Source organism: Hyla sarda, chromosome 2 (genome assembly GCF_029499605.1).
Source record: "Hyla sarda isolate aHylSar1 chromosome 2, aHylSar1.hap1, whole genome shotgun sequence".
NCBI lineage: Eukaryota > Metazoa > Chordata > Amphibia > Anura > Hylidae > Hyla > Hyla sarda.
In genome coordinates, this window is record NC_079190.1 from 89,341,591 (window position 1) to 89,359,872 (window position 18,282).

The 18,282-nt window shown below is 47.1% G+C and overlaps 1 protein-coding gene across 4 annotated transcripts in view; it reads left to right on the top strand.

The window, feature by feature from the left end:
• LRP1 (LDL receptor related protein 1) overlaps positions 1–18,282 on the top strand; it is a 328,104-nt gene that overhangs the window by 228,340 nt on the left and 81,482 nt on the right. For all 4 annotated transcript variants that reach the window (XM_056562521.1, XM_056562523.1, XM_056562520.1 and 1 more), the window contains exons 36-39: positions 8,118–8,252; positions 10,214–10,343; positions 10,911–11,037; positions 14,077–14,228. In XM_056562521.1, the coding sequence (XP_056418496.1) occupies positions 8,118–8,252; positions 10,214–10,343; positions 10,911–11,037; positions 14,077–14,228 (544 nt within the window). The remainder of the gene's footprint in view (positions 1–8,117; positions 8,253–10,213; positions 10,344–10,910; positions 11,038–14,076; positions 14,229–18,282) is intronic.

Sequence of the window (18,282 nt, forward strand, 5' to 3'; positions counted from 1 at the left end):
TTGGAGGCAACCGAACAATGGCCAGAAGAGTCTCCTTCATTAGAAAAGGAAAGAAAGAACATGCAAAAATGGAGGGGTTCTTAAGAGCACTACTGCATGCAAAGATGAAAGAATTTCAACGTACTCCAAACGTTACACAGGAATGGCTTTTATTCAAAAAGTCAAAATGATACAGGACAACGCGTTTCGGCGCACACTCACGCCTTCCTCAGGTTACAATAATTTACAGTCTGTAGTCCTGATGAGGTTCCCTATGTATAGGAGCCAACACATAGGGACCCTCGTCAGGACTACAGACTGTAAATTACTGTGGACCTGAGGAAGGCGCAAGTGTGTGCCAAACGCGTTGTCCTGTATGATTTTGAGTTTTGAATAAAAGCAAGTCCTGTGTAACGTTTGGCATACGTTGACATTCTTTAATCTCTGCATGCAGTAGCGCTCTTAAGAACCCCTCCATTTTTGCATGTTCTTTCTTGCCACACGTTCTCCGTACCCTTCTGGATTATGGACAAAAAAGGGGTCAGAGTAGCAAACTGTCTCTTTACTCCCGCACACCCTGAAACCTCATGGCATAAGGTTGACTTGCCTTATTATATACCCATAAAAGGTCAGTACGACACCTTGGGTGTTAGTGGTAGGTATTTGCAGCGTTCATCCATCCTATCTGTTTTTAAATACTACACAAGGGAGGGCCCCATATTTTTTCCTATTTTTCTCCCTTCTATCAATTATTAGAAAAGGGTTCCTGCATGAAACCTGCTGGGGGTTGTATGGTTGCCTTAGCAACGGTACCACCAGTTGTGAGCTGCCATTTCTGGGCACCGATCTGTGCAGAACTGGCAGGAGACCAACGCTGGACTTAGAGCTGGGCGGTATGACCAAAAATGTGTATCGCGGTATTTTTGTAAGTTATGGCGGTTCCACGGTATTTAACGGTATTTCCCCCCATCATGTGACCCGTTGGCGCTGCTTCTCTAACCAGCCCCCCCAGTTTATCAGCCTAGCACTGCGCTGTCCCCCACCGGGGAACTAATCATGTTACCCGCAAGCACCGCTCTCCTCGTCCTCTTGTGAGTTGTGGGCCGCCGGTGCTGGATATCTGTACTGTCCTACATATTCCTTGTGCCCGGGCTGCAAAAATAAACAAAATAAACTTTCTCTATCGGCTCCATTGGGGGACACAGACCGTGAGTGTATGCTGCTGTCTCTAGGAGGTCATAAAAAAAGTTGGCTCCTCCCAGCAGGATATACCCGCCTTAAGGCCCTGAGGTAATCAGTTTAAGCTTAGTGTCTGAAGGAGGTGGACATGGTCTGGAATTCTCCAGACCAGGTCTTCTGAATTTTTTGTTTTCCTAGTATAGGGACGTGTTAGTTTTTTATTCCCTTTTCTTTTCTGTTTTCAGGTAGGGACTCAGGGACTCCGGATCCCTGTTTCCCCATTGCGAGTAAGGGGGCACAGACATTGCGTATATGCGCTGTTCACCCCCCCTCGCCAACAGTCAGCGCCTGGATTGGTACCTCATGGGTCCAGGTCCCCCTATTTCCCTGCTTGCCTCGCTTGCGCAAAGCAGCCATGCGTGATGCAGGTAACTAAAGCTGACTGAAGACTCCATTAGGTAAGTTCTTCCGACTGAGGTAAGTACTTTCCCCCCTTTTTCTCCTTAGGTACGGACTTGCAACCTCTGGAGACCCCCTGTTTTTGGCCCACCTTTCAGGTTATGGGGGCTGGCTTATACAGGGGCTGGATTTTTTATTCTGGGGAGCATTGGAATTTCAGGGGGCATGTGGAGCAGTGGCATTTCTGGGGCATGTAATTTTATGGGGCACTTCACTGTATGTGTGTGTGTGTGCGCTTTTCACTGTATGTGTGTGTGTGTGCAGCGCCTTATATGCGGCTGTCAGCCGCAGCGCTGGTTCGGGCCGGGCTCTCTCAGCGCCGGCTTACTCTCTTTTCTCCGCCAGCGCCTTATATGCGGCTGACAGCCGCGGCGCTGGTTCGGGCCGGACGCTCTCAGCGCCGGCTCATTTTCACTTCTCATGCAGCGCCTTATATGCGGCTGACAGCCGCGGCGCTGGTACCGCCGGGCGCTCTCAGCGCCGGCTTACTTTCATTTTCTCCGGCAGTCCCTGCCGACGTACAGGCCGCCCACTCTGTCCCCCGAGCGCATATGTGGCTGACATGTGCGCTCGGGACAAGGAGCGGGCGCCATTACTGCTTCTTTTCGGCAGTTCATAGCTCCGCCCACAGCACGGTCGGAGCTCTTCAGAAGCGCAAAGTAGCCTCCAATCAGCTCCGTGAGTGCGAATTTCAGTTAGGAGGGGCCTATTAGTTAATGCCTCTGCTTCAGGCACGCCCCTCTCTCCCTATTGGCTGACATTCTAGCTGCACGGAGCCGAGTTCTCCTCTCTGCAGCTGCCCAGGGTCACAGACTAGGGTGAGGAAGTCCCTGTCTTTTTTTTCTCATTATGTCAGTACCCAGAGCTGTTCCTCCCTCTAAATAGTACCCTGGAACGTCAGTGACTTATTTTGCCTGTAGGCACTGTAATACCAAAATGCCTGGCTCTGCTGAGCCCACTTACCCTGCCTGCTCCACTGCTCTCCCAGACCCCCTAGTACCCCCTGGTGCCCTTTTGGTTCCGGTGGATTCAGCCACTCCACCAGCCTGGGTTTCTTCCCTGACCCGGTATATGGCTGACTTGACCTAAGTCTCCCGTTCGGTGGCTGAGGCCTCCCGGGGAGTGGTGTCCGCCTTGAAGGGGTCTACCCTGCACAGGGCCTCTGAGAGGGCCCGCTCCTCGTCTCCACATACTTCGCACTCTCACAAGCGTACTAGGGGTGCCTTGTCTGACTCTTCCATTGAGTCTTTAGATAGACGTGGGCGTTCCCCTCGTGGGTCCCGCCCCCCGTCATCTAGGCACAAACGTCGCTCCTCTGCCACGCCAGAGCCGCGTACCCGGTCAGGGTCGCCCCCCTCCAGGCCTGCCTCTACTCGTTTACATTCTCCTGGTAAACTGGTGGACGAGGCTTCCGAGCCGGCATCTGACTCAGAGGACCGCTCGGATTCTGTTGAAACGGTGTACTCATTGGTGACAGCCATAAGAGACACCTTTCACTTAGAGGACCCAGGATCTTCAGATGTCACTCTCCAGGAGTATCCTTTCATCGTACTAAGCCAGCACCTCAAAGGTTCAGCTCTCACGCTGACTTGACGACATTCTGGAATCTGCATGGAAACATCCAGATGAGGTTCCAGGGAATCAAGACGATTCAAGAACGTTATCCATTTGACAAGGCCTTTGTCACCTAGGTGGTTTTCCCTCCCTCTGTGGATCCACCAATCTCCCGGATCTCTAAGGCGACTACACTGCCACTGGGAGATGCCACTGCCTTCAAGGATTCCACGGACAAGAAGATAGAATCCTTAGCGAAGTTTGTCTCTGAAGCAGCTGGCTCCTCTCTTCTTCACATCTTCGCCTCGACATGGGCAAGGCCCTGTAGGAGCGGTGCCAAAGGTTCCATCAGGATATCTTAGCCGGATCCCCCCCAGAGGATCTATCTCTCCTGGCTCTCCTATGCTCTAAATCTGGGGACTTCCTGTGCGCAGCTTCCATGCAGTCAGCCCGTTGTTCTGCCTTGCTGTGGGTCACCTAGCGGCTCTCCTCCGCTCTCTGTGGCTTAAAGCTTGGAATGCAGATGCCGCTTCCAAAAGGTCTCCTACTGTGCTTCCTTTTACGAGTGGCCGTCCTTTTGGCAGGCGCCTTGATGAGATTATCCTTGAGGCGACGGGAGGTAAGAGTTCCTTGTTGCCTCAAAATAAGGCTCACCCTACTTCCCAAAGGAAGTCCTCTTCCTTTCGGACCTTTGGCTCCAGCAAAGGGTCCGGGCAGGCGCCTTCTCGGGACAAGAAGGCTCCCTTGTTCCGGGCACGCCCGTCTTGGAAGTCGGACTCCAACCGGTCCGGCAGTTTTGCGCCCAAGTCAGGCAACCGCAAACCCACTTCTGCATGTGAGGCCCCCACCTGCGGCTCTTTTCTCGGGCGGAAGGTTGTCTCTTACTTTTTCGAGACATCTGGACCTTGGGTCAGGGACGTGGTGTCCAACGGTTACCGAATCGACTTCGCCTCCCTTCCAGGGGATCGCTTTTTTCGATCCTGGACCGCCGGTCGCCTTCTCTGGCGAAGCAATTTCGAGAGGCTCTCCAGTCTCTGCTTCTCCAGGGGGTTATTGTTCCCGTTCCTCCAGGGGAACGGTTCCGGGGTTTTCTATTCCAATCTTTTTGTGGTTCCCAAGAAGGACGGTTCTGTGCGTCAACGCTAGACCTCAAGCGTCTCAACCGTCATCTTCTCATCTGTCTCTTCCGAATGGAATCTCTCCATTTGGTGGTGGCGTTCCTGGAACAATGGCAATTTACTTCATCGGTGGACACCTCCATGTGCCAATAGGATGCCTACCTCCATGTACCAATATTTCCAGGCTCCGCTTTGCGGTTCCGGAGGGGCATTTTCAATTCGTAGCCCTCCCCTTCGGTCTGGCCTCGGCTCCTCGGGTCTTTACCTAGATCCTTGCGCCAGTGATGGTCGAAGGGAGTCTCGGTAATACCTACCTGGACGACCTTCTCATCAAGGCTCCAACCAGAGCCCAGACTCTGGAGAATGTTGACGTCACTCTCCACACTCTGGATCGCTTCGGGTGGATGGTCAACCAGGACAAGTCAGTCCTCTGTCCTACCCAGTCTATAACTGTCTTCTACCCAATCTTCTTGGGACTTCGCTTCGACACGGCCTCTGCCCGAATCGACTCCCACCGGACAAGCGTCTGGCGCTTTTGTCGGGGTCCGCTCCCTTCAGACCCAGGTCAGTCCCCATCCGCACTTGTATGTAAGTCCTGGGTTGGATGGTGGCAACTATGGAGACCATCATTACCGCCCCCTTCATCTGGCGATTCTCTCTCGATGGGACTGGTCTCCTCTGTCCTCGATTGTCAGATTGTTCTCCCTCGCAGGGTCCGTCAGTCTCTGCTCTGGTGGCTCCGCTCCCCCCTTCTACTCCAAGGGTGGTCTTTTCTTCCCCTTCACTGGCAGGTAGTTACAACGGATGCCAGCCTGTCAGACTGGGGCGGCGTGTTCAGGGATTGGATGGTTCAGGGACTCTGGTCTCCCCGAGAGACTCTTCTTCCGATACACATATTGGAATTACGGGCGATTCTTCTTTGTCTTCTTCATTGGGAGTCCCGGCTTCAGTCCCATCCTGTCCGCGTCCAGTCTGACAACTCCACGGCCGTGGCGTACATAAATCGTCAAGACTGCTCTCGCAGCTTGGCAGTCTTGGCCGAAGAGACCAAGATTCTCATCTGGGTGGAAAGCAAGTCCCGGGACCCTCAGGCTCTGCCGTGGGCGCCCTAGTGATTCCTTGGGCGGGGTTTTCCCTACCCTATCTGTTCCCTCCCCTTCCGCTCCTTCCCAGGGTTCTGAGAAAGCTCAAAACAGAGGGCGTCCCCGCCATTCTGGTAGCTCCAGATTGACCCGAGGGTCGTGGTACGCCGACGTAGTCAGGCTCCTGGCCGACGCTCCACTGCGCCTTCTGCTCCGTCCGGACCTGCTCTCCCAGGGTCCTCTTGGCCACCCCAAATTACAGTCACTGCATGTGATGGCGTGGCGGTTGAGCCCGCAGATTTGAGGCCTGCGGGTTCTCTTCCAAAGTCATTCACACCATGCTCCGGGCTCGTAAGCCCTCCTCCGCAAGAATTTACCACCATACTTGGAGGTCTTATTTTTGTTGGTGTGAAGCTCAGAATTTATCCCCTGTAACCTTCTCGGTTCCCCGTCTTCTCTCCTTTTTGCAGTCGGTTGGAACTGGGGTTGTTTCTCAGTTCCCTTAAAGGTCAGGTTTAGGCCCTTGCTATTTTCCAGCGGCCCCTGGCTTCTCTTCTCATGGCCGGGCCTTCCTTCAAGGAGTGGCACATGCTGTTCCTCCTTATCAGTCACCCTCTCCCCCTTGGGAATTGAGTCTGGTTCTGCGTGCCCTCCAGGGCAAATCCTTTGAGCCTCTTAGAGAGGTGTCTCTCCTCCTCCTTTCTTGGAAAGGGGCATTTCTTGTTGCTATCACCACAATCCGGAGGGTGTCTGAATTGGCCGCTCTCTCCTGCCATTCTCTGTTTCTGATGATCCACCAGAACAAGGTTGTTTTCCGGCCAAATCCTTCCTTTTTGCCTAAGGTGGTTTTGGCCTTTCATCTCAATGAGGAAATTGTCCTCCTGTCTTTTTGTCCTGCTCCTTCTCATCCTAAGGAGCGCTTACTACACAAGCTAGATGTAGTTTGGGCTGTTCGGTCTTATCTCTCCATCACTTCTTCTTTCGTCAGTGTGATTCCTTTTTTCGTCCTTACGGAAGCTCGTCGTAAGGGACAGTCTGCTTCCAAGGCTCCATTTCTCGGTGGATTCTGTCCGCCATTTCGGAAGCCTATCGCTGTAAGGGGAAGATTCCTCCTTTCAGGGTTGTGGTTCATTCTACTGTCCTGTTGGGGCATCCTGGGCTCTCCAGAATAGAGCCTCGGCCTCGCAGATTTGCAAGGCGGCTACCTGGTCGTCTTTGCACACTTCTCGAGGTTCTACCGAGTTCATACCTTCGCATCGGCTGATGCTAGTCTGGGCCTTAAAGTGTTGCAGGCGGCAGTGGAACGGCCGTCTGCCTGACTGATTATCTGCCCACCCAAGGGACGGCTTTGGTACGTCCCACGGTCTGTGTCCCCCAATGGAGCCAATAGAGAAAAGGAGATTTTTTTAACACTTATCGTAAAATCTCTTTCTCGAAGGATCCATTGGGGGACACAGCTCCTGCCCTTTTTTGGGGTTTCCTTTGGTTCTCTGTCCGAGGGTGTGTTCAGTTATGTTTTTCTCTTCTGGTTCTCAGACAGTTTGGGTTTTCTTTGACCTGTTGGTCCTCTCCTATTGCTCTGGAACTTAAACTGATTACCTCAGGGCCTGAAGGCGGGTATATCCTGCTGGGAGGAGCCGACTTTTTTTATTACCATAGTGTCACACCTCCTAGAGACAGCAGCATACACCCACGGTCTGTGTCCTCCAATGGATCCTTCGAGAAAGAGATTTTACGGTAAGTGTTAAAAAAATCTCCTTTTAACTCGCCTTCCTACATTCCCCCGTTGCTTCGGTAAGGGCCTCACGCTGGGGATGGGAACTTCACAGAGCAGTTAGCCTTTCATGTCCCGCCTCGGTCGGTGAAAGGCTGAGCGCACTGTCATGTAAGGAGCCGGCCAACCTATCACCAGCCGAGGCGGGACATTGCTGCGGCCGGCGATATGCAGACTGCTCTGTGACGTTCTCATCCCCAGCATGAGGCCATTACCGGAGCAACGGGGAACGTAGGAAGGTAAGTTAAAGTTTATTTTTGCAGCCCGGGCACAAGGAATATGTAGTACAGTACAGAGTTTCAGTGCCGGCAGCCCGCAACTCACAGGAGGACGAAGAGAGCGGCACAGGGCTGGGCGGATAATTCATTCGGGGGGGGGGGGGGGGGGGGTGGGGGGGGGGGGGGGGGGGGTGGGGAAGAGAAGCAGAACAGCGCCCGCGGGTCACATATGATTATTTCCCCGATGTGGGGACAGCGCGCTGCGGCTGATAATTCATTAATTCGAGGGGGGGGGCCCAACCTATACAGTATTGCGGTATGGGAAAAATTCATATAGTACAGGAAAAAAATTGTGGTATACGGTATGAACCCAGCATACCGCCCAGCACTAACTGGACTTACACTTTAAATGTACCAATGAGCTTTCCACTGATAGAAGATGTCAGGTGCAATGAGGACCAGGCTTCTCTGATCCTTTTTGGTTTGTTGGGAGAACTTGCTACCAGACACTTCATGTGGTGGTCTCCCTGTTTTTATTGAAATTAACATGCATGCTCAGCCAAGACGAGCATATATGTTTATGGGTCAGGTGAGAGAGATCTTGGCTGACATTCATCCAATGGCCTCAAGCATGCTCTAAAAAAATTTATCCTGTACATACAGTAGAGGTTACACAAGCCCATAACCACATACCTTCTTTGCATTTGGCAGCTTTTATTCTTTATACTTAGTAATTCCTCTTATGTTTATGTAGAAAATGATACAATCTACTGGGTGGACATGGGACTCAGCACCATCAGCAGAGCCAAGAGAGACCAGACCTGGCGAGAGGACGTGGTTACCAATGGCATTGGCAGAGTGGAGGGGATTGCTGTAGACTGGATAGCAGGTTGGGATTGTGGACCTTTTTATTCCTATGATTCTACTCATATCTATTGTAGCTTTTTTATCTGTTATCAAATGCATCAGATACAGATACATCCGTCCTGTTACACATGGTTATTAATTCCCATATGTTCAATGAGAAAAACTATCAATAGTTCTTATGACTGCTTCAGTATAAGGTGCATGGTTTTATTATTGACAACATTCTGTTGGAAGGTCTTTTAAAAAGTCAAGCAGTAAAATGTGACCTATTTTATAAATGGAAATTAGGTAAATTTGCCTTTGTATTAGGCACAGCCCCTAGTGCAGTGTTTCCCAACCAGGGCGCCCCCGGCTGTTGCAAAACTAGAACTCCCAGCATGCCACTGTTATCATTATCAGCAAAAAAAACTCATACTTGCCACATTGGCTAAAACAAGTGAGCACAAGGCATACACAAGAACCTCTACATTAATGTTTCCCAACCAGGGTGCCTCCAGCTGTTGCAAAACTACAACTCCCAGCATGCCCGGACAGCCGAAGGCTGTCCGGGCAAGCTGAGAGTTGCAGTTTTGCAACAGCTGGAGGCACCCTGGTTGGGAAACACTGCCTTAGTGGCTGAAGGCACTTAGCTTCCTCGGACCTACAGGACACGCTACAGTGAAATGAAGCGTTCACTAAAGTCATCTACCCCACAGCTGTATGGCTATCCTAAGCAACCCAAACAGTTCAAGGGGGCTATTAAACTGTAAAACTGCCCCTTGTTTGCACTTCAGCCTGGTGCCACCCATTTGAGGTGACATCCCTTCAAGTCAGTGTTTGCCCTCTTTAAAGGGGTACTCTGCTGGTCAGCGTTTTGAAACAAACTGTTCCGAACGCTGGAGCCGGCAGCGGGAACTCGTGATGTCATAGCCCCGCCCCCTCATGACATCATGCCCCACCCCCTCAATGCAAGTACCATAGATTTGCATTGAGGGCGGCGGGTGTGATGTCATGAGGGGGCGGGGTTATGACGTCACGAGCTCCTGGATCCAGCATTCGGAACAGTTTGTTCCAAACGCTGAGCAGCGGAGTACCCCTTTAAAATCCTTGGAATATCTATATATATATATAAAACTCAACGTGTGTGTGTGTGTGTATGTTCCAGCATCACGTCCAAACGGCTAAAGATATTAACATAAAACTTGGCACACATGTTACTTATATGTCAGCAACAAACATAGGATAGGTGATTTAACCCTTACTCGCCCCCCTTTGCCAGGGGCGGGGTTTTTGTTTAAAGTCCTATACAAGTCTATGGGAAATATATGTTACTGCATAACTTCCAAACGGCTGGAGATATTTCGATAATACTTGGTCACATGTTACTTATATGTCCACTTAAAATATAGGATAGTTAATTTAACCCTTAACTATCACCATTTGTAAGGGTTGGGGTTTTTGTTTAAAGTCCCATGCAAATCAATGATAAATGTATGTTCCCACATAACTTCCGTACGGCTGGAGATATTTCAGTAGCTGGTGCACATATTATGGGTCTGGATAGGAGGACGGGATAGGAGGTCTGGTTAGGAGGACGGGATATGGGGTTGGGATATGACAACAATATATGAGGATGGGATATCAAGTCAAAAGCTTCCTCCTTTGTTTATTTTCCTCCCCAACAAGGATTAGGAAGGAAAAACCGGGCAATGCCGGGTACTCAGCTAGTGACATAATAAAACTGAAAAATAATTTAGTATTGATTCCTCATGGAAACACTCGTGGCGTATGCTACTGATTGACCTTACTGTTCAGATGTGGTTGGACACGTATTCATATTAGTATTAGATTATAATAAGAATGACTTGGAAAAAGACTGAAAGACGAATTGCTGGGCTTTCAGTTGTTTTTTCTAGTCATTTCTTAGATCTTAGGTAGATCCAGTCAGACTGTATTAGGGTAAAATTCCATTTGTCTGACATTGTCTGTGACTTTCTTTTACAGGCAACATCTACTGGACAGATCAAGGCTTTGATGTCATTGAGGTGGCACGTCTAAATGGCTCTTTCCGCTATGTTGTCATATCTAAAGGACTGGACAAGCCCCGGGCCATTACTGTTCATCCAGAGAAAGGGTAAAGTGCATGAATACTTAATGGACATATTAAAGGGGAACTCTGGTGGGAATAAAAATGTTTTCAAATCAACTGGTACAAGAAAGTGAAACAGATTTGTAAATCACTTCTATTTAAAAATCTTAACTCTTCTAGTACTTCTCAGCTGCTGCATACTACAGATATACTACAGAGAAATGTGTGAAGTTCTTTCCAGTCTGACCACAGTGCTCTCTGCTGACACCTCCGTCCGTGTCAGGGACTGTCCAGAGCAGGAAAGGTTTGCAATGGGAATTTACTTCTAATCTGGACAGTTCCTGACACAGACAGTGGTGTCAGCAGAGAGCACTGTTGTCAGACAGAAAATAAATTCACAAAGTTCTCTGTATTATACAGCAGCTAATACGTACTGGAAGGATCAAGATTTTTTTAATAGAAGTAATTTACAAATCTGTTTAACTTTCAGGCACCAGTTGATTTGAAAACATTTGTTTCCTACTTGTTTCTTCCATAGTTCCCCTTTAAGCAGTAGCAGAGTTGTATCTCCTATTACTAACTTTGCTTTCTTTTATCTTTATAATATGTTAGGTATCTGTTTTGGACAGAATGGGGTCAGTTCCCACGCATTGAACGGTCATACCTAGATGGAAGTGGAAGAACTGTCCTGGTAGATGTCAGCATAAGCTGGCCCAATGGAGTCTCAATAGATTACGAGGTATGGGATTGGTCGTGTACTGCTGATGATGTACAGTAATGCTGATGTGAGAGAGAAACCGTATCAGGATATCCTACTAGATTACTGTTGTGCATAAGCGTGTACACATGCATTTGACTAGGTTATGTCATCCCTTACTGTGATCGATGAGAGCCAAATTGCTTGGGGCCTCCACCAATCCTTAAGTACGACCGTGGAAAGTGCCAGAAAGTGAAACAGATTTTTAAATTACTTCTATTAAAAAAATCTTAATCCTTCCAGTACTTTTTAGGGGCTGTATGCTACAGAGGAAATGTTTATCTTTTTGGATTTCTCTTATGTCACGACCACGGTGCTCTCTGCTGGTCCATTTTAGGAACTATCCTGAGCAGGAGAAAATCCCCATAGCAAACATATGCTGCTCTGGACAGTTCCTAAAATGGACAGCAGAGGTCAGCAGAGAGCACTGTGGCCGTGACATAAGAGAAATCCAAAAAGATAAAGATTTCCTCTGTAGTATACAGATGCTAATAAGTACTGGAAGGATTAAGATTTTTTAATAGAAGTAATTTACAAATCTGTTTAACTTTCTGGCACCAGTTGAAATTTTTTTGGAGGAAAAAAAAAAAAAGGTTTTCCACGGTAGTACCCCTTTAAGATCTTTTTCTGGTCTTTCCCTTCACAATGATTCTTCTGAGCACCTGCCGTGCAGAGAACTACATCATAGCCACATATACTCAAATAGAGTCTGACGTAGTTCCTAACACAGAGGGTGGCTAGGAGCTGGATCATCGAAAAAGTTATTGTCAGAGGGTGCGTTCACACTGAGGAATAGGAGAGGAATCCTTGCGTAAAAATTCTACAGCGGAATAAAAAAATAATAATTTGCACAAAATTTTCCTAGCGGAATATAGGAGGAAACTGTTTTTTATTTATTTTTTTGGGCTGGACTACAACCACCAATCGGAATTTCCCATTTTATTTATTTATTTCCGTGCAAATTTAGCTCAAATTCCGTGCGAAAAACTATTTCAAGTGGAAATTTTTTTACCATTGACTTCAATGGACTTCTGCTTGCGTATTCCACAAGAAGAATGAACATGGTCTTTCTTCTAGCGGAACGGAATTCCGCGAGCGGGATTTACACAGTGTGAGCAGTGCAGAGTAAAATACATTGAAGTCAAAGGCAAAGCAGATGGTAATTATTTCTAAGCGGAGAATTCAAGAGGAATTACTCGAATAAATCCCTTTTGAATTACTCATTGTGAACGCACCCTTACAAGTGTGTATTGTCTCACAATTGGTGGCATTGAAAGTGGATCTTTCACCTTCATTCTTACTACCCTTTTGTCATGATAAAAACTAAAGGTCCTTCAAGACGAAGAAAAAAAATAAAATAAAAGCAAGCAAGAGCGATGATTTCGGTCTGATCTATCCCTATACATGCACCAATTTATGTTTATGTTGAGACACAGTTTGGGTCTATAATACTTCAACACATTGTAGTTTTTAGCTATTGATGTGCTTGCTGCTCGTTATGGGTAAGGCAGTGTTTTCCAACCAGGGTGCCTCCAGTTGTTGCAAAACTACAACTCCCAGCATGCCCGGACAGCCAAAGGCTGTCCGGGCATGCTGGAAGTTGTAGTTTTGCAACATCTGGAGGCACCCTGGTTGGGAAACACTGTGGTAGGGGCTTCTGTTATTGCTTTCCTTGGACACCTTTAGACCCCTTTCACACTATTGGTATCATCCTGTAAAAAACCTCCATTATTACTCCCGTCAAAAAAAGTCCTTAAAATGGCCGTCAAAAAATCCCATTCATGTCAATGGGATTTTTTGACCTTCCTTTTGCTTCCGGCATGTCCGTTTTTTTTTAAACTAATGTCAGTTATTTTTGCCGGCACAAAAGATGGTGCATGCACTAATTTTTGGTCCGGCAAAAAAAAATTGTGAAAAACCGGACGTTAAAATTTAACATTGAAGTCTGGGACCCGGGTGTTAAAAAAAAAAAAAAAAAAATCTGTTATTCTCAGGTTTTTTTAACATCCTTTTTTTGTACTGAGCATGCTCAGTACAGCTTTACAAAAAAGGGTTAAAAACCTGATTAAAAAAACGGATGTAGCTGGTAGGGGTGTGAATCGGCAAGAATTTGTCCATATGATACATATCGCGATACACGTATGAGGATACGATATATCGCGATATATCCCGATTCGGTTTATGGAACGATGTATCCCAATTCTGTCTGAAAAACAATGTCTTTTACACTTTTTTTTATTAAAACATTATTTTTTCTTTTTATACACTTTATTAGACTTTTAGGAGGAATCATTTAGACTCCTCAGACAGATGAATAGAGTTCTATTGAACTCCATTGATCTGCGATCCATTGATAGAGCCTAGTCAAGCCAGGCTCTATCAATGACAGAGCCAAGGGACAGCAGGAAACAGAGGTAAGCCTGCTGGCTACCTCTATAGTGGATCGCCCGCCTGCGATCGCGCTGTGGGGGGGGAGGGGGGGTATTGTGGTCCACCCCACTAGCCCACCAGGGAGAATTCACAGATCCCTTTAGACGCCGCTGTCAGCTTTGACAGCGGCGATCTAAAGGGTTAATAGCCAGCCGTGGCTATCGCCGCATGCTGGCTATTAGAGGCAGCCACCAGCTACTAAAAACAGCCGGGGGCTGCAGAGTATGGAGCGGGCAGGAGCCGGGAGCCCGCTCCATACACCCAGAGCGCCGCCACGCTTGTCAGGTCCGGCCCTGCTTGCATGAGCCGGAAAAATTCACCTGCCCGGCACCCGGAACTGCATGTCCCGTGCGTCGGGAGATACAAATTCCACATCCCTAAAAAGATTGATTCAAAAATATTTTTTATCGATTCAGTATCGCCAAATGAAAAGTCGCGATAATGGATTATTTTTTCATCCGTTGTAAAATAACGGCAGTAAAAAAGCAGGAGGATATGTGTAGTGTGAAAGGGGCCTTAGTTTGGTGGCTTTTGTATATATTAAATCGTGTATGTCTTTAGTCGGAAGTCTCAGCATTGCTTGTCTTGCAGGAAGGAAAGCTGTACTGGTGTGATGCTCGCACTGATAAAATTGAGAGAATCGATTTAGAAACTGGGAAGAACAGAGAGGTTGTGCTGTCCAACAATAACATGGACATGTTCTCGGTGTCTGTCTTTGAAGATTACATCTATTGGAGTGACAGGTGAGGACTCTAGCAGATGTTCCCAATGTCCCTTTCTTATTCGTTCTTTCCACTTGTCAAGCGCGTTTCTCCTTTACAGTCTATGCTAATGTTCTGTATTGCTGGGAAGAATGATGAGTAATAGGAATAAGTCTTGAATTTTTTCTTGACAATGTAAGACACGGTTATGTTTACTTGTAAAAATGTAATAAACATATACTTTGGAAAAAAAAAACTTTTGTAAACCCGACATGTTTTGTTGGGTTGTGCACCAGAATTTGCGCCAGTATTCTCTCATTGCGCCAGAATTCTGTCTACACCAGAAATGAAAAACCCGACCAACTCTCCATATTACTGAGAAAATCCGAAAAGGGGCGTGTATATCTGGAAAAGTGGACGTGGTCACAGAAAAGGGGCGTGTTCATGACATTTTCACAAAAACTCTACTTATTTACTAAGGTTTCAACATAAAATGTGGTGGATTTGAACTGTGTAAAAAAAGCTAAATGTAGGGAAAGCTTAGTAAATACTGTGGCGCAAATTCTGGGGCAGGCAGAATTTCAGAATCTGGCGCACAACCCGACAAAACATGTCGGGTTTCCAATAGTAAATGAGGGCCAATGTCTTCATGTGATGGCGTCTTTAATGTTCTTCTGATAGAAGGTAAACTCCTTTCCTAGCTGTAGCAGATAACTACATCCTTCCACCTAACAGATTATAGATAATGGCCCAGATTTATCAAAGAATGTCTACGGTAGAGCTATTTTCCCACGTTTATTTGGGTGTTGGGTTTGACTAGTGTGCATCTTATTTATCAAGAAGGTGCAGCAGGATGATGAATTTTGCGCAGCTCTGCTGTGGTGGGAAAAGCTCTACCACATACACTTGTTCTAGACGCTTGGGAGGGAAGTAGACCCTTTAACGGGTCCTGAATTTGGCAGGTTAGGTGTTTTTATTTACTTTCACAGAGTTGCCGGGAATTTTTTACTTGCATTTTCGACGCTACAATCAAATTTGATTGCGGTGTCTAAATAGTTAAAGCCGGGAATCATCATGATCGGTGATGTCTGGCATTAGAGATGGGTCCTGGTGGCAGATAGCTGCCAGGACCACCCAGCTATGACCTCAGCTTCTGAGCATGTGTCATGGTAGGGGAGTTGGACGTTGTCATCCACAAGAGGTTAAAGGTTGCGGAAGGTAGAAATGATTCTCACGCCTACTGGTAGGTGGTGTAGCTTTGCGCACAAAATAGCGACTTTTGACAAGTTGCAAATGATAAATACGAGACCACTGCATGGTCAAAAAGAAAAAGTTCTACGGGTAGGCAAAAAGAGTGAAACTGTCTATATCAAAAGTCGCTAAATAGGCTGCTTGCGCCTGAACTGCGCCAAAAAAAAAATGCTCTAAAACAAAGGATTAATCTCCCCCAATGAGACCACTGTCGTAGCACACCCAAGTTCTGTACTGGGACCCAGTCCACTAGATCCACTTCAGTTGGAGGAAAAAGCGTCTTCCAAACAGAGTTCAGTCCAGAATTGCCTGTATGAACACTTTGTCAGGTCATGACCTGATGAAGTGCCCAGTATTGTAAGTCAAGAAATGTGGTGTCTTTTTATCCCTTTTTTTATTGGTCTATGTCAGTGTTTCCCAACCAGGGTACCTCCAGCTGTTGCAAAACTACAACTACCAGCATGCCTGGTCAGCCTTTGGCTGTCCGGGCATGCTGGGAGTTGTACTTTTGCAACAGCTGGAGGCACCCTGATTGGGAAACACTGGTCTATGTTCATTAATAAATCAGCTTATTCATTAAAGGGGTACTCCGGTGGAAAACATTTTGTTTTTTAATCCACTGGTGCCAGAAAGTTAAACAGATTTGTAAATTACTTCTATTAAAAAATCTCAATCCTTCCAGTACTTATTAGCTGCTGAATACTACAGTGGAAATTCTTTTCCATTTGAAACACAGAGCTGTCTGCTGACATCATGAACACAGTGCTCTCTACTGACATCTCTGTCCATTTTAGAAACTGTCCAGAGTAAAAGGAAATCCCCATAGCAAACATATGCTGTTCTGGACAGTTCATAAAATGGACAGAGATGTCAGCAGAGAGCACTGTGCTCGTGACGTCAGCAGACAGCTCTGTGTTTCAAAAAGAAAAGAATTTCCGCTGTAGTATTCAGCAGCTAATAACTAATAATACTACAGAGGAAATTATTTTCTTTTTGGAACACAGAGCTCTTTGCTGACATCTCTGTCCATTTTAGAAACTGTCCAGAGTAGGAGAAAATCCCCATGGAAAACATATGCTGCTCTGGACAGTTCCTAAAATGGACAGAGATGTCATCAGAGAGCACTGTGTTCCAAAAAGAAAATAATTTCCTCCGTAGTATTCAGCAGCTAATAAGTACTGGAAGGATTAAGATTTTTTTTAATAGAAGTAATTTACAAATCTGGCACCAGTTGATTTAAAAAATAAAAAATGGGGGTTCCACCGGAGTACCCCTTTAAGAATATGTTGAGATTCCTAAGTTTTCATATGGCCAATTTATAATACATGGGAATCCCAAGTCTGCACACCAAGCTTTCTCCTTCAACTGTGGTGAAGTAATCCTTGACACCTGATATTTGAGGCAGAACTACTCAGGGAATCTTTTATTCACTGCTCCTAAGATCTAGCAATTCAGTCTCTTAGGTTTTGTTTACATTGCGTCTATTCTTCATGCATGCCAGGGAAATCTTCCAAACATATTCATCTGAATGTAAAACCCCTTCCCAGTAGCCTTTACTTTTAAACAGTAAAAAAAATCACTCCTAGGTAAAATTGTTGTTCTGTGGCCCATTGCCCTCCTCTACACTGTACAATGTTGTGAAGCAGGTTTATTTACCAGTGTCCCTGGACCACGCAACTAGTGCTGGGCGATATGACCAAAAATGAGTATCACGGTATTTTTTTTTTTTTTACATTGAGACTTGCATTGAGGTGGCGTAGCGGAACTAAATGGGCTTTTGAAACCAAATGATCTGAACACTGGGGCAGTGGAGTACCCTTTTAAATAGATGTAACAAACAACCCTACAGCCTCCAGCTGTTGCAAAACTACACATCCCAGCATGTTGGACTATATAGTAGTGTATAGTATAGGTCAGTGTTTCCCAACTAGGGGTGCCTCCAGCTGTTGCAAAACTACTACTCCCAGCATGCCCGGACAGCTGTTGGCTGTCCGGGCATGCTGGGAGTTGTAGTTTTGCAACAGCTGGAGGGCCTCAACAGCTGGAGGACCTACTGTAGGTATAGTATATTATACAGACCCCTGTCCATCCCAGCACCCTGACTCAGGGACCATCCGGGGAGGGTGGTCCGGGCCATCCATCCTTCCTGTAGTGTCCGGCGGCATTCCGGGTGGAGGGTGAAACCGGTCTGGGCTGTCCTTCTTCTCCGGGGGTCCTCTTCTCCACTCCGGGCAGGCTCCGGCCTAGTAATGCTGCATAGACGCCGCTGCGCAGTGACGTCCGTTCGCAGCGACGCACCTGACCTCACGGCGTAGTGGCGTCTATGCAGCGTACTAGGCCGGAGCCTGCCCGGAGTGGAGAAGAGGACCCCCGGAGAAGGACAGCCCAGATCGGTTCACCCTCCACCCGGAATGCCGCCGGACACTACAGGAAGGATGGATGGCCCGGACCACCCCCATTACGGGTAAGTTAAATTTTTTTTATTGACTCGGAGAGTGGGGGAGGGGTCCGACCGGTATAGCGTATGGGCAAAAATCCATATCGTGGGAGAAAAAAAACGGTATCTGGTTCATACCGGTATACCGCCCAGCACTATATGCAACCACCATGTCTACTCCATATTATGTAAAAGCTTTCTGTTTGTTCCAATGAGTGCATCCGAGTAAGAGTGAGGAGAGAAAGGGACTTCACCCATAACCTGCTGTAGGTTTTTAGTGAGTCTGTTCGACCATCCCATCACATGGTCAAAGTTAGGACCATAACAGAACCTGTAACTGGCTCTTAAAGGGGTCCTTTTTTTATTTATTTTTTTTAAATCAACTGGTGCCAGAAAGTTAAACAGATT